General features: G+C 39.9%; 1 protein-coding gene across 1 annotated transcript in view; it reads right to left on the bottom strand.

Moving 5' to 3' along the window:
- The window catches only part of LOC112309221 (EGF-like and EMI domain-containing protein 1), a 195,070-nt gene that overhangs the window by 71,351 nt on the left and 107,372 nt on the right, over positions 1–16,347 (bottom strand). The window contains 7 exon segments of the mRNA XM_053919362.1: positions 5,068–5,199; positions 7,058–7,122; positions 9,457–9,483; positions 9,486–9,590; positions 13,113–13,241; positions 14,465–14,501; positions 14,503–14,597. Of these exon segments, the coding sequence (XP_053775337.1) occupies positions 5,068–5,199; positions 7,058–7,122; positions 9,457–9,483; positions 9,486–9,590; positions 13,113–13,241; positions 14,465–14,501; positions 14,503–14,597 (590 nt within the window).

The following is a 16,347-nucleotide window of genomic DNA, read 5'->3' as shown; positions in this document are numbered from 1 at the left end:
GACTTCATTAGGAAACTATTGAGGGTTATAAAGTGGTAACAGATTAACTTCACTTTTAAAGATTTAACTGAGACATTATAGAAGGTGATAAGAATACAGGAAAGAGCGGGGCTCTTGGGCCCACTACAATGGCTCTGTGCCAAAAAATCACAGCTAATTTGAATATTCACTGTTTGAAAACAGGAAGACAAATAACCTGATGACAACTCCTCGGCTGCACGCCTGTGTATCACTGCAGCAGACTCCCTTCTGTTTCCACCGACGCCGCAACATAAACTCATTGGCAATGACATGCCCATCAGTCCTCAACCATTTCCCTATTGAAAAACTGAATTTGCACAATAGCTTTTTGAAAGGCCTGTCACTACGTCAGTGTGGCCTCTCTGTCGCATTTCTCTGTGGGGGCTGACATTTTGCTGATACTTCCTCGGGCTGGACTGCCTGCCGAGAACCAGATTGGTAAGGGATGTGCACTTCACTGCTGGAAAGGATGGGAGATGCATTATTTAAATACAACTTATTTTACAGCAACTTTAAAAAGCAGATTTAGAGCTGTTTCTGAGAGGTTAGAAGAATAATATTGCACCTCCCCTCTCCACGTTTGACGATGCTTACTTAAGACTTTTAACTTTTCTTCTAATAGTTTTTTATTGGTTTGTTTTATTTTATTTTGTTCAACATGTACTCATTTTTTTTCTTCCTTAAGTAACTGCCTTCTTTTTTTACAACACTGTGTCATAAAGAAAATGCCCGCCCTGGTTTATGGTGGGTGTGTTACAGGTAGTTGGAATACGGCTTACGGGTCAGTTAAGGGAACAAATGACCCCCCTGTATCTGAGTCAACACTCCAACCACATGAAGTCTAGAGAAAAAGAGGGACGCACTGTCTCCACTAAAGCAATCCAACATTTTTTGTTTGCTTTTGAATCTTGAAGCAGTTGATCTAAACAATTAATTCTTGTAGTTTTAAAAATAAAATAGGCTAAATAAGTAGTGAAATTTTTGTTGGTTGGAACTATTTATTTTCTGGTTAATTATGTCAACCACAAAGGTCAAACTAGTTATCTTTAGAAACATCTAAGCAAAATAGATGCCTAAAAAATAATTGTTGATTAATATCAAAAGAGAAAGTGAAAGTAAGAAATCATTCTCTGTGTTCAGAATACATTTGCCCACCAGTACTACACTAGAGCTATAAGTGACAGCTCAGGAAAGGCAATTGTTAAATTTTTAGGAATTTTTGTGAGTCAGTTTGTATCACATTGGTTACTTGAAGTCACAAGGGTTGGGGTATTACACTGTGGAAACTGGAAAATGCTACAAACAAGGGCTTTTATATTTCTGAGAACCAGTTGTTTACCATTTACCAGCTTACCTCTACAGAAAATCTACACCTGTGTTCAGTATGGTTTAATGATACCGAATGATACTTGATCATCACCCTTCCATTATGAGTCATCGTTTCATGATGTCTGATCAGATGATGTTTAAAGCATAAATTGCCCTTGTAATTAGTATTCCCCTGCTAGTGTCTTCTCTCCCACTCTCTGTCATTTTCTAACCTTCAGCAGTGGAGGGGACTATTCTGTAAATGCTCATAAAAACATGGCAGCGTTCAGAGAAGTAGTAACAACACAACTGAGGATAGACATGGAGCTCCTGCAGCAAGGGAACTGAAGTGCTCCCAGAAAGCATTGCGGGCACGCCGTATTTTATTGCTCTTCGCTTTATGGTGCACATGCTGCCTTATTTTACAAACTGCAGGTTTGTGGAAACCTTGCATAGCTAATAAGGGGCCCGTTTCCAACAGGTTCTGAATATAGTTAGCATTTTTAGTAACAAAGTATCTTTAAGATAAAATATGCACATTTTTAGACATAATGCTATTGGACACTTAATGGGCTAGTATAGGATAAACATAACTATTATATGCACTGGGAAATCAAAAAACTTCATGTGCCTTACTTTATTAAGAAATTTGCTTTATTGTGGTGTTCTGGAACTGAACCTGCAACATCTCCAAGGTATACTTGTATTAGATTCTTTTAGTGGTTTTTTTTTTTTTAAGTTTTAGTGGTGTGCAAAGCAATGCTCAATATTCACGTCATGTGAAGCAGACAAAAAAATCTTAAATTAAAAGAGACACAAAAAGAGCAATAAGTTCAATTAGATTGAAGGAAAACATCTTCCCTATTTGGGAAAAGTTAAGCCCACCAGACTATATTTTTTAAAATGACAGTTATTTCACTTGGATACTTAGTCAGTGTTTGGTCCGAAGATGATTTATTTTCCCACGATTGCTAAGGGGGAAATGTAAAGTAGTGAATATGGGAAAGACAAAAATGCACAAAGGAGAAATATAATTCTCTCACAGTCCAACCATCCGGAGATGGCCCTTGGTAATGACCGCTGTCCTTCCTGCTACAAGTTTCCGTATACACACATGGGTGCATGTGCTTACAAATTTGGACCATTCTTTATATACAGCACTTAATGTCAATTTAATGTCAGTTCTCCTGACATTACACATTCCTCCAAAACATGGATCTCAGTGGCCTCAGAATAGTCTACTGATGTGTCATAAAACTTGTTTACTCTGTCTCCTTCTGGTGGATATTTAGGCTGTTCTTGTTCTGTATTTTACTATCATAAATAATGCTGGGATTAAAGAAAAGCTGGGACCATATTTCAAGGCATTTGATAAAATGCCTGATTTATAGGGTGGAACTGCCCTTTGCAGAGATGGCGCATTGTCACGGAGGATGCAAGTGGGAGTGTCCATGGGGTCGCAGCTGCCACCCCGCCCAGCACTGCTTATGGGGTGGGAAAAATACAAACTATCATAATATGGACAGTTTTCTAAAAATGTGAAATAAGATCCTTTTTTAAAAAAGAATTATTTTCCCCAAGTAATTGCATTTATAACTTAAAAAATTAGAATTTATATAGAGCTAATATCTTTAGAAAGGACTTTTTGATCACTCCTGCCTCTAAAACATATTACTGTATTGCTTATAAGTTTTAAGTTCATTATGCAGAGTAACTAGGTTTGAAAATTCTGTAAGGCTCCTAACAGAATATTCAGAGAAGTGTATGCTTTTCTTAAAACACAAGCCCGCTTTTTAATGCCACACTTTCATTGTGGAGTATGCATGAAGCATTTTCAATGAGTCCGAGCCTTTGGTTCCATTCATTTTACTAAATACATTATTATAATAATTATATAATTTGTGTGTTGTGTCTATGTGTGTAAAATCAGATAATAGCACATAACACAAAAGTTGAACTGGACTAAGAGTTGGGGAATATTTTCGCCTATTCAATTCACTATGTTTTCTCATGTATCAGGTTGCCTACAAACTTAGGACACTATTACTGGTGATCAAAAATGTCTTAGGAGTATCATATTATATTTCCTGGGGTCTGAAATCCTAGAATGGAAAAGAGTTATAATTATTAAATTAACATTGTAAAGAATGGACAGTTTATCACTCTTTTCACGTGTTTTCAAATAATCTATTTATATTACCTTGACAATTGGAACAGTGCAAATTTGGTCACTATCTGCTTAATAATTATTCCATTAAAGTTGAGTTAGACAGAAAAATGTCACTTCACTGTAGAAATGGCAAGTAACTACCTTTTGAATATGTAAATTCTTACCTTTAAGGGTTTTTTTAAAAAGCAAACATGTAGGTTAAGGATAGTCAACCACGGCAGCAACACACTTTCATGCTGTTTGAGATGCTTGTCAACAGAGCCAGAATGACAGTCCTAAAGTAAAAACTACCTAGTTTTCTCCAGAAAAATCACCAGGCAAGAACTTTGTCCTGTCACTGTGGCTTGAGGGTTATCCTTGGGGGCAGTAATGGATTCCCCGAATGATCAGGTGATTTGCTGAGTGCTAAATACTCTTCAGGTATTACATAGTGTGCTTTCATTGAGGTTTGATTTGCTTGCTGGTTTATGGAAATTCTTAAGCACTGAAGGATAACTCAAATCACTCTTTACACCAGATAAAATAATAGATCATCACAGAAACAGACTTTTGCTAATTTTTATTAGACATATTTAAAATAGTAATGTAAAAATAATTTTGTTATAACTATGTATGTTGTCAGATGGGTACTAGGCTTATCAGGGTGATCACTTTGTAAAGCATATAAATGTCTATGCAATAAGATGCACACCTGAAACTAATGTAATATTGTATGTCAACGGTAATTGGAAAAAATTACAAGTGAATAGCATCATGATCATCCAGCCGCAGCTTTCCTCAAGCTCTCCAGTTACTGTGGCCCCTGCCGAGGGCATCCAGGATGCAGGACAGGCAGGGCTAAGAGATGCTGTAAGAATCACAAGCAAAAAAAGGAGGTAGCAGGGTAGTAGTTGTACTGGCACTTTGACACAGATTCACTTTAACTAAGAGCTTTTTATTGGTTTATAATCTGCTTCCACTCTGACAAGAATTACAAGTATAGTCTAATGGATTCTTCGGAGTGCTTCTCAGTATACCTTTAAATACTGTGGTAGATTGGCTGCAAAGATGGCTGCAACCCTACCTCCCAGCTTGCAGGTCTTTTGCAATGAGAGTTTGCTACTCCTCTCATCAGAAGGTAGAATCTCTTTCTTCTCTCCTTGTATCTGGCTGGCCTCATGATTTGTTTTAAGCAACAGAACGTGGTAGAAGTGATGATGTGCGGCTTCTGAAGCTGTGCAGTGAGGAAGCCCATGCTAACCTTGTGGAAATGCTCTAGACACAAAGGGCGAGGTCCCCCGGCTGAGAAGCCCCGGTAAGCCCATTTCCCAGATGACTCACTGCGAAGCAGCCATCGGCGACTCCGGGTTAGACCAGCAGGAGAGCCATCTCATCAATCCCCAGGATCAAAAGAAATAATAAATCATTGTTTTAAGCCACCAAATATTGGAATGGTTTGCCATACAACAACAGATAACTGAAAGATGTAACCTAACAAATATCTCATAGGGAAGTTAGGAAAAAAAGCATTTATAAAGCTAAGAACATTATTGACCTTTTTGGTTATCTTCTCTAGATTAATGACTTACGCATGGCACAGGCTTTTCCTGTGTAGCCAGGGGGACAGTCACAGTTTCCAGCTTCTTTGCTGCACTGACCTCCATTCTCACAGGCTCCACAGGAAAACTGGCAGTCTGGTCCCCACAGGCCATCAGGGCAGGCTGGTAAAACAAGAAAGAGAAAGAAAAGGGCTAAGACTTGTAATAAATCAAGATAGTCCCAGATTTTTGCTGTAGCCTAAGTGTGTTGGAAAAGCCTTGTGTGTGTGTGCGTGTGTGTTTGTACGCATGTGTTTGTGTGTGTGTGAGTGAGTGCATGAGTGTCCTACTGGGCGGCAAACAAACATTTGAGTAGCCTCCAAGGATTTACAGGTCTTCCAAAAACATTCCCTGAAGAAATCAACATGATGGTATATCTTGTCACTTTGGAAACACAGATACAGAGGTTGGCTTTTTTTTTAACTGAAAATGTGGTTTTTTAGACAGTAACAATGGAAGCAATTTTGATATATGCCTTTGGAGGCAGTTGCACCGAACAAAACCTGAAAATGAGATGTAATTTGTACAGGAAGCTTAGAAGGCACGGTGCTGGGGAAGCTGTCCCCAAACGGCTGCCTGAATCCTGTTCTCCAAGTCTTTGCTTCTATTGTAAACCAGAATAATCAACCCAGAGAATGTAATTTGTGTATTTATAAGAGCATACAATGTCATAAAGTGGAGAAAGTGCTGCTTTGTTGAACGTCCTTTGAGTTGGAAAAGAGACCGAGGCTGCATGATCACTGGGGGCTCAGTAAGGGTTTCAGCATACGTCCGACCACTGAAACCACTGGAATTAGACACCTGGTAGAGAACATCCTTTCCCAACAGGCAAAACAGTGAAGCTCTTCTAAACTTATCACAACTGTGGAAAGTCACAGCCGACCAAGTTGGCCTGTGAAGTACCTGCTTCCCTGGGCAGAGTTCCCCTGAATAACAGAATCACTCAATTTTCTGGGGTGTTTATGCCATTTCTGGCTATTATCAGTTGACCACTTACTCTGTGCCACACACTTTACATAAATGAGCTCACATTTTCATAAAAATTACTAGTGACATAAGCAACTTTACCTTCATTTTAACTAAGAAACTGAGGCTTGGAGAGGTTGAGTTACTTTCTCTGGGTCATACAGCTCATAAGGAGCAAAGTCAGAACTGAACTCAGATCCTCTGGCTTCTGAAACATGCGCTTTCGGGCACCACACCAAACTTATGCTGCAACACTAGCTACTGAGCATTTTCCAAGTCAATAAACCTGCTCTTAGAGACCCAGTAGATTTCAAATTAGAGTTCACTTAATGTGGAACTATTGTAACAAAAATCTGTCCTTATTATAATGACACGCGGTTGAATGAGCCTCCTTAGATGGACTCAAAGTGCTAGCTTGGCCAGAGCCCACTATATCGGGGCTCTGTCTGCAGTTGGGCTCCAAACCACCCCAGGCGACAAACTAATCAAAACAAAAACACTAGCTGGTTCTTCACCCCCGCCCCAACCCCCCAGCCTGCTCTCCCTCCTTTTTGCTGTATCACGGATTCATGTAGAAACCAGCTGTTCTGCTTTTAAAAGTCACTGCCGATGGGTTAAATAAGCCCTGGTGCTGATTGTGGAGAGCACAGTTCATCAGTGCCATTGAAACAATTTGCAGTCTTTAATGAACTATTCATCTGCAATCTAGACACAGGTTTGGAGTCAAGATTTTTAAAGATTCGTCTAGCTCTAGGAGCACTTGGACCACTTCACTCCTTTGAAAAAGAGAAAGAAAAACAGGCCTGATTTTCATCATGCACATGTCTTGGAGAGCTCTTTCTGCCTTGATTTCTGCTGCCAATCAGGGCGATCCCATTCACCCACTCTGCTCTGATTCATAATTTCATTTTGTGGTGAGACAAAAATATCAGAATTGGACAAAGTTATCTGATTGAAAAATAATATGTTTTCCAGAGATTATGGTGACCTCTGTATTTTGCTGATTTACATATACTTTCAGCTCATTTTCCTTCACAGTGGGAATCTCAGAAGCATTTTCCAATACAGTATATTCAGCAGCTACTTTGAGAAAATGTTATCAGAATAAATTAAATTTACCCAGGTGTGTGTATACGGTATTGTCTCTTAGTGCATTGCCTTCCAGGTCAAGGCTTCTCTAGTGGGGAAATGAACAAGGGGCTGACTGGAGCCTTAAAAACCAGTTGAAGCAGGGAGAAGTTTTGAGATTGGCATGAGACCCACTTTTATACCACCGAAAACACATTTGTGTAATGTCAGATTTCTGACAATGGGGAAATGTACATTTCTCCACGTACATTTCCCCATTGCTTAGAAAGTCACAACCCAGCTTCCTAAATAGCCCTCACTCCACAAAATCTAGATGGACATTGCTTCTTACATGCTCCATTTCAATAGCCACAGGATGACTTAGGGGGCCTGGAACACTTCCTCCCTTTCAGTCAGCTCTGACAGGCCCTGCGGCTCTCTGAGGATGATAATGCAAGGGGTAGCGTGTAATACACAAGTGCCAAGGACAACCCCAAACCCAGGGCCTGTGTCTGTGACTTCAACCAATGAATGGTATGACGGCTTCCTTTCAAACTCATCAAATCTCCTCCTGAATTTAAACAAGAATTTTAAACAATTGCCCTTTGGATCACATCAAAGGCAAAAAGTTCACTTGCTGTTAGTTATGATCACTTTATTTGTTATATATTCAGTGTTGCTATAAACAAGGGGGGAACCCCCCCCAAAAAACTGGAATTATCTTCTGGAGAGTGGGCCCCTTGTAACACAGGCTTCCCCTGCTAGGTGAGTGTTCTAGGAACCCATCTGTATCAGTGTACCAGCTGGCATTGTTGTGAGAGGCTGTGTTTGGCTTCAGTGAATTTTTTGGAAGACTCTTGCAACGTGTTTGCCCATTTCATGATGGGTGATATACGAGCACACCTGCCCACACCGTGCTGAGTGTTCAGCAGTTTTTCACAAATGGCAGGACCCCTATGCCCCACCCCCCCATTCACCTGATCTTGCCTCAAGTGATTTTTTGTGGGTGTCCTAGATAATGAAAATCCTCAAAGGAAAACATTTTGCCAATGTGGAAGAGCTGAAACAAAAAAAGCAGAAGCACTAAAAGGCATCAAAATCTATGAGTTCAAAAACTGTTTTAAGCAGTGGGAAAAGAGTCTGAATAGGTGTATTGCATGGAATGGAGAGTACTTTGAAGGTGACTGGAGTTTCAACATGTAAGAATAAATACACACTTTTTTAGAAATAAATTCTTGGTTTTTGGGTTCCCCCTCATATAATAAAGGAAGAATGTTATGATACTTTCCCCTGAATAAAATAGTAACAAGCGCTTAATGCAGAAGTCATGATAACATGAGAGATATCTATAAAGGATAACATCAAAGATTCACATTTATGTATTCACTTAAGAGCACACTTACTGGACCAGTCCTATATGTCAGGATTGTCCTAGGAGTTTGGGGATACTTTGGTAAGCAAAAGAAACAGCTATCCTCCTCTTGTAGGGCTTAGCTTCTAGCAGGAAGGAACGGCAATAAATACTAGGCATAATAATGATAATAATTATAGGATACAGTATATTAAAAGATAATAAGCACTTTGGGAAAATTAAAGAATTTTCAAAAGACATGCAAATTGCAGTTTTAAGTAGTGCAGCACCGATAACCTTCAGTGAAAAAGTGGCGTAAGACTTTCCGAGTAAGTGAAAGCTCTGGAAAGACCTGGGGGAAGATTTCCGTGAGGCCCCAAGCAGAGACACCATGACTAGAACCTGGAATACCTTTGTCCAAATTTTGCATGCATCTGTCCACTTACATCTATATATGTTACTTATAATTGGAACTATGATGTACATAAAGTTTTATATTTATAGATTTATAAAAATTATTCATGTGATATTTAGAAATTTGAGAAAGAACCACACTGAAAACTATATTTAAATTTTCCCAATTTTTTCTATGGTTAGAATCTTTGGGTTGTATTTGTTTGAATGATCTATCTTTAGATATAAAGAAAATTATTTTTTTAACTCTGAAAGGTAGCAGCGCCTTCGGTTGATTCGTTCACCTCAAAGAAGTGATTAGCCAGCTGTGATCTTCTTAGGATAAGGTTCCCTGCAAGGTGGTCTTTTTCCCCTCCCTGCTTAGGCTAGTGCAGGGACAGCTCACAGCAGAGGCTGAGATGACAAGGTTAAATAATTTTATTGCCCTGCGTCTCAGTTTCCTCACCTGCAAATGGGGGAGTAATAAAGTTTGCCCATCCCCTGAGGACACTGGCGGATTAAATAATTAATGATCAGATGGTGCTGAGCAAAGGCTGAGCATTGTTATTAGAGAAGAAAGAAAATTTATCTTCAGATTGTACCTTTCTGGCATCTGTTGCCTTGGTAACAGATTTGCAGGTGCAACTGCCATTTTTGGCGCTGCATTCCAGGGTGTTGTCCTCCACGCACTGGCATTCTGCAGAGCAGCCAGCTCCGTAGGCCCCCTTGGGACAGTCTGCAAGCAGACTGAAGTGAACCATCACCTGAAAACCATGCTTTGGCTTTTCTTTTCTTTTTTTTCCCTACATTGTTAGTGCACAGGCATGTGGTTCTGTGGGGCCTGAATGCAGGGAAAACAAGAGGATCATCCTAACTGCCAAAACAGCAACAACAGCAACAAAACGGGGAAACAAATGTCTTTCAAGTCAGGTAATTCATTTGCTTTTTGGCAACTGGATGTGAACAGTGAAGTCTGAACTACTTAAAAGGCTTTGGGGCTTCTGGGAGAGAAATTGCCTCTCAATGTGCTCCAACCTGGCTTATAGTTAGTATTCTCCAAGGAAGGCGCAGGCCTGCCAGCCCCATATTCATCCTGCCGTGGCATGGAGATGATGGACAAGCGTTGATGGGTAGGCTCACCATTGTTTTCCTCCCCTTTCATTATATGGTAATCGGAAATAATTTTACATTGTGCAGATAACACGAAACTTTCATCTTGACAGCAGCGTTATCTTGGCCACATCTTTGGCAAATGGTGCTTGCCTTTCCTTCACTGTTTTTCCCACAACATTCAGTTTTATGGATGATAGTGAGCACGGGAATTATAATCTGAAAAAGTCCTACCTTTGCCTTCAGGAAAACCTACCCTTAGATCTCCCTTTGAGGAGTTACTTACAGTAATTCAATTCGCTTGAATTATACTTCTGACAGTTTTCTCTCCCCAGTACAGCTATCCCAGGGACTATCAAATACAAGTCCTTCAAGTGCCCTCTACTACATGCCTATACGGGCTTTGCTAAGGAACCTGCCTTTAAAGAACAAAATAAGCCATTTGGCTTTCTGGTGAATGGAAATTAACATCTTCTAATATCTGCTATGACGAGCAGAGATCATTTAAAGTGGTGGTTCCTATGCTGCCGTGTACGGTGATTCTTGTCCCTGCCAGGGATAGATAGAGTTACCCCTAACGCGGAACAGAATTGTTAACAGGGCTCCTTTTCACTATTACTATTACCTTATTTGGATGATAAATTACACTGATCCTTTTTCATCTTTCCTGTGGTTTCCAAGTTTTGAGTGCTTGCCCAGACCCACCTTCCCCAAGGGCTCTCAGAGATACTGTCTTCTTTGATATAGGCCTCTCCCGGCTCATTCCGGAACACTCACTTCCCTGGGCTGACTTCCACGCCCTCACTCTCTCTGGTTCAGCAGATAGAACAGTGGTTCAGGGGGCAGCTCAGGCACAAGGCAAAGCTTAAATGCGACAGTTGAGTATTTTAAGAACATGTAACTGGAAATATGTTTAGAGGAAAAAGAAAGAATGGGAAATATGTTTAGAGGAAAAAAAAAGAATGGGAGAAGTGACTTCTTTTGTCAATCTGTTGTCTACTCAGCATTTTCTATGCACTGAAATGTGTCCCTCCAAAATTAATATTTTGAAGCCCTTACCCCAGTACCTCAGAATGTGACCTTATTTGTAAATTACGTCATTGCTGATGTACTTAGTTGACATGAGGTCATACTAAAGTAGTAGAATGGGGCCTCTAATCTGATATGACTGGTGTCTTTACAGAGGACATTTGGACACAGAGACACTCATACAGGGAGAATGCCGTGTGAAGACTGGAGTTATGCTGTCACAAGCCAAGGAAGCGAGGAGAGAGTCCTAGAACGGATCCCTAGCACCTTCAGAGGGAGTGTGGCCTGCTAACACTGTGATCCCAGACTCCTAGCCTCCAGAACTGTGAGGCAATAGATTTCCATTATTTAAGGCAATCCCTTTGTGGCGCTTCACTGTGAGAGCTCTAGAAAACTAATATACGGTTGCAAACTCAAGCTTCGCAGGGTCAGGCAAGTAGCATGATTAAATGAAGCCTTCAATCTAAGCCAAAAGAGTCTTGAAGAACTGAAATGTGTATATTTTTTCTAAAGATGGTCACATTCAAAATGCTAACTACTATTAGCATCATCACCTGTTCTTTGAATGTTTGACCAGATGAGTTATGATTTTAATGTTTTTATGCCAAAACATCTGGCATTGCTTTATAAAATATTTTAAAGTAATTACTAAAAAATAGGGTGTACTTTGTTACCTGAGAGCAATGATTTTCAACCAGTGTGCTGCAAGAATTGGTAAAACAGGCACTACCTGACTGTTTAGTCAGGGAGACTGACCTCTTTCTCTTAGATTGTCAGGTAAAAAATTGACAGTAGCCAACACAACAATAGCTTTTAGGTGTGAATGCCCTGTCTTGAACCATAAATATATAGGTCAGATAATACAGTTACACCTTTTTGTCACATCACATAATAAGGTTGTATGTGATTGGTTAATGCTTGGTGTCAGAAATTCTCATATACAAGTATAGGCACTTGATATTTAAAAAAATCACTTTGGAGCACAAAAAGTAGGTAATTACTATTACTATATTTTCTGTAAATCAATTAAAATTATACCTATTTTTGTCACATTGGCAAAAAAATATACTTTCTGGTGTGCCACAGAATTTTAGTAATTGGTTTCATGTGTGCCAAGAGATAAAAATGGTTGAACATCATTGCCCTAGAAGAGCAATACTAGAGATGATGCTCTCTATGTTTCTAGGTGAGTTTTCTTCTCTTGGCATGTTCTAGGAGGTATATGCTGTCCTGGAACATACCCTCTGTGCCTGAATTTTCCACGTTTACTAGGGCCTTGTCCCCTTCTCTGTTGCTCGCCCAGGCCAGACCTTTTCTCATGACCCAGATTCGGCTTTCCATGTTGCCTTCCCTGGCTCCCTTTCTGGAGTATTCACAATTTGCTCTATGTTTTCTAGTAGAAACCTTTTATAAAATAGACAAAATCCATGGACATTCAACTAAAAATACAATATAAAACTCTGAAAGGTCTCTTGTTAAGAAATGGATCAGGGTATTACTGAGGTCCACTCAGGAAGGAGTATTAGGGGAGGGCATACAGAGTAGGTAGAGGAATAGGATGGAGACTTTCAGACTCACAGGTGCTTGCATGCGGTTTCAAGATGGGATGGTGGGCACCCAGAGATGTCCCATTACGAGAAATCCTGCAAGTTACTCAGGAGGCTAAAGTACTTATTGGTGATTGTGTTTTCTCACATCTTTTGCAAAATGTGATGGATGGTCAAAAAGCAAAATAAATAGCCTGTTGCAGAAAATTTTAGGAAACGATATTTCTATTCACTAGAATCCAGAAATAATGGAGACTTTTTCTGGGCCTTTTGATATTCAACTCCCATAAAGTGTCAAGTCTCCTTCTAAATGAGCTCTTAATAATCCTCCTTCAATAATTAACATAATTACTAATTAGAAAAAATGTAAAGAATTCAGGAATATTTTTCTTTCATTCATCAAAATCTAGCTTCTCTAAAGTAAGTAGGCTAAATAAAGACTAGAACATAAATCATCATATATATGACTCTATAAAATATATTTTTTAGTCTCTTCCTTTGTCTAATATATTTCTGGTACTTCTGAGCCTCCTTACTTCACAGTGAGAGCAAATGTAGTGCCTGCAACTTACTCAGATGGCAAAACCTCCCGTAGAGCCCTGGCTCACACATGCAGGCACTGTACACCCTGTGGCAACGGCCATTGTTGGCGCAGTTACATCTCCTTTTGCAGTTCTTCCCAAAGAGTCCTTTTGGGCATCCTAGAGGGGGAAGGACAAAGAAAATATGAACCCACATGCAAAACTTGCTAGAGCTGTGGTTACATGAAATAAGGAGCTTGCAAAAGGTGAGATGTTTCCAATGTGATTAGACCGAGGTTAGGGAGATATTTTATACCCCACAAATAATTGTTATATCCTCTACCTAAAATTCTACAATCACTGGACATTGCTGTCAGGCTAAGACTCCAAACTGCACTGGCTGACCTCACAAGGCACTAAGATCTCCCCGAAGGACTTTTGCTGCACCAGCCGAACTTCTTCTGGTTCCTCTAATGCACTGCATGCTTACAGTCATCAATCTGGCCACGCTCTTCCTCCTCGTTCTTCCTATCTCGTGTCCCCTCATGTTGTAGGCTTCTGCTTAAGCGTCCCTTCTGTAGAAGTTTGTGTCTCACACTGTCTTTTCCTCACGTTCTGACGGCAAAGCACACATTACTGTAAAATAAACAAATATTATTTCAGGGGATAAATAAATGGGATGCCAGCAGGAGCCTTCCTGAACCTCTCAGAGAGCAAATTAAACTTGGTTTCCATCTCCCCAGTTCCATGATCTGTGAGAATCTGATAAATTCCTCATGATTTCTGGAAATCCCTAAAGACATATGTCTTCATCGACTCTCTGCCTGCAGCTGTTGGGCCTGGAAAAGCAGTTTCTCCTTTGGCTTTATCAACCCGTGTAGAAAATGTGGCCTTTTCACTGGTTTCCATGACAAACCCATACATAGCACTCATTGGAATTTTAGTTTTCATCCATCATTTCTTCCCTCTTTTCCTCCCTCTCTCCTCTCCTTTTCTTCTCTGATTTTCATCTCCTTTCCTTCTGGATTTGTCCAAGGAGCCCCATTTTTCTTCCTTTTATTATGCAAAGCAAATAAATTCTCTCCAGCTCCTATATCCAAACCTGTAAACATAAACTCAACTTTCTACTCAATGGAAGAAAAAGGTTTTTTTTTGATTTGTTTGTTTTGGTTTTTTGTATCATCCTACTTAGATCACAGCTGGAGATGTAAGTATCACATTCTGTTCCACGTGTCATCAGTTAAAGCAATTATATTCTTATATATGTATACACACAGCCTTTTATAACTTCAGAAAGGACTACCTTGAAAAGTACAGACACAAATTTTACTTCGTTCATTGTACATTAGGAACCTCAAGACCTTAACGAGTTGTCTCATGCGACCGGCACCAGACGTTCCTACCATGTTCACAGGTTTTCCCATGCACCCCGGGGGGGGGGGCACTGGCACCTCCCCGTCAGAGGATCACAGGTGCCTCCATTCTGACAATCACAGATGTTTCCACACTCTTTCCCACCAGTCTCTGGGGAACAAGCTATGAAGAAAATGAAGAAGTTGACCAAGCAGTATATAACATACTCATTTTGATATAAAAGAAAAAAGAATCTTGTCTTCCTATTAGAATGAATACCAAGTAATTAAAATCTCTGTCATTTGCAGACCTGGGAAGGGTCTCCGGCTACTCCTAGCTTAGATGGCATAACCATTCCTGGGGATTACTGATGCAGCTACTAAAATGATGATTGAGATACTGCTGCGAAGGGTTACACACAAAATTTTACCCTGTTCCTTAGATTCTAACCCTCACATTTTCAAAGCTTAGATATCTTTGCTGTAGAACTCTAACCAACCTTAAAGAGAAACAAATTACACCTTCTATTCTGAAAAATGGAAAAAAAAAAGGCACGTATTTTTAACTAAGAATGTGTAGGGGACCATTCCACGTGGTGTGGGAAATGTGGCCCAGCCCCCACTTGGAAAGGTCAGTGGGGAGCGAGGTCGTCACACAGGACCCACACCCATGGATAGGTTCTCCGGTGGGGAATCAGGCCTGCATTGTACCTAGGCTGCTTTGAGGCTTGCTTTTGTTAAAACTCCATCACCCTGAATTGAGGCAGCAAATGTTTACTGCACATCTTTAAAGTAACTTCCTAAAATCTATGCTAAACCTCCCAAGGATGAGTGTAACCAGTTCAACCACTTTTCTCTTTACATTTGCAAATATCCTTCCTCTTTGATGTAATTAGCAACATCCTCTCCTTTGTTTTCTGTAAAAGGTAACCACCTAAAGTGAACCTGTGCATAGTAAGTGAGGACCATCCTCAATGGAATGTGCCCAGAAAAGCAATAAAAGCCTGTCCAGGCAGGGGTCAGGGCCCTCTCTCACTCAGAGAGCAGCCATGTTGTCCTTATTTCTCCACAGGACTTCTGTAGTCCCTGTGAATTTGTATTGCAGCCACAACACATGGACCCTACGGGCCAGGGTCTGCATCAGGAATGAATGAAACTTCATGAGGGTCCCTAGGTATTTGGCCTTGTCAAAGAATGATGAAGTCAAGCAAACAACTGTTTTGTTGGTTTGGGGGAAGTGTTTAGTATTCCGATAAAAATAATAAATTGGAGAAAATATCTGTAGCTTTATTTTAATACAAGTATTTGGAAAATTTCAGTAACTATTGTCATTTTACCATAATAGGCTAAATATTATAAAACTACACCTATGCCATCCATTCTACCACCCACCCACACCATTCCAGATGCTAATATGGAAACTTGGTTTCTTATTCACTTTTTCTTTGCTTTCAAGCCTTAGACTACTATGAACAGGAAAGGAAAAAGAAGGAGAAAAACAAAAAAAGTACAAGAGAGAAAAGTTGTCAATGAACACTGGTTTAGGTGTACATTGTTAATTTACATGTAGTAAGTTTTTGTTCTTATAAGAACAGTAGAGGGGATGATTTTTTTAAACTGCACATGAAAAATAATGTTAAGGAAGTTTAAATAGCTTTTACAGTATCTGGATTATGGCAAGTCATCAAATCAACATCAGCAAAGCAACACTACTGATTCTTACTCCCCCACAAAGTAGAATATGACATCATATAGGGCACAGATTTGTTAATTACTTCCTCAATGTCAAACAGAGCAATTGCTCTGGAGAAACAAATTTTAAAGCAAACATGCCCCAAATCATAGCTGGATGATTTGGATGAAGTCATGAGTCCTCTCTTGTGAATATAACCCATTCATTTGTGATGTGAAAATACTCCAGTCTTTCCTTTCTA

Source organism: Desmodus rotundus, chromosome 2 (genome assembly GCF_022682495.2).
Source record: "Desmodus rotundus isolate HL8 chromosome 2, HLdesRot8A.1, whole genome shotgun sequence".
NCBI classification, from domain to species: Eukaryota; Metazoa; Chordata; class Mammalia; order Chiroptera; family Phyllostomidae; genus Desmodus; species Desmodus rotundus.
This window is presented reverse-complemented; position numbering and strand designations above follow the sequence as displayed.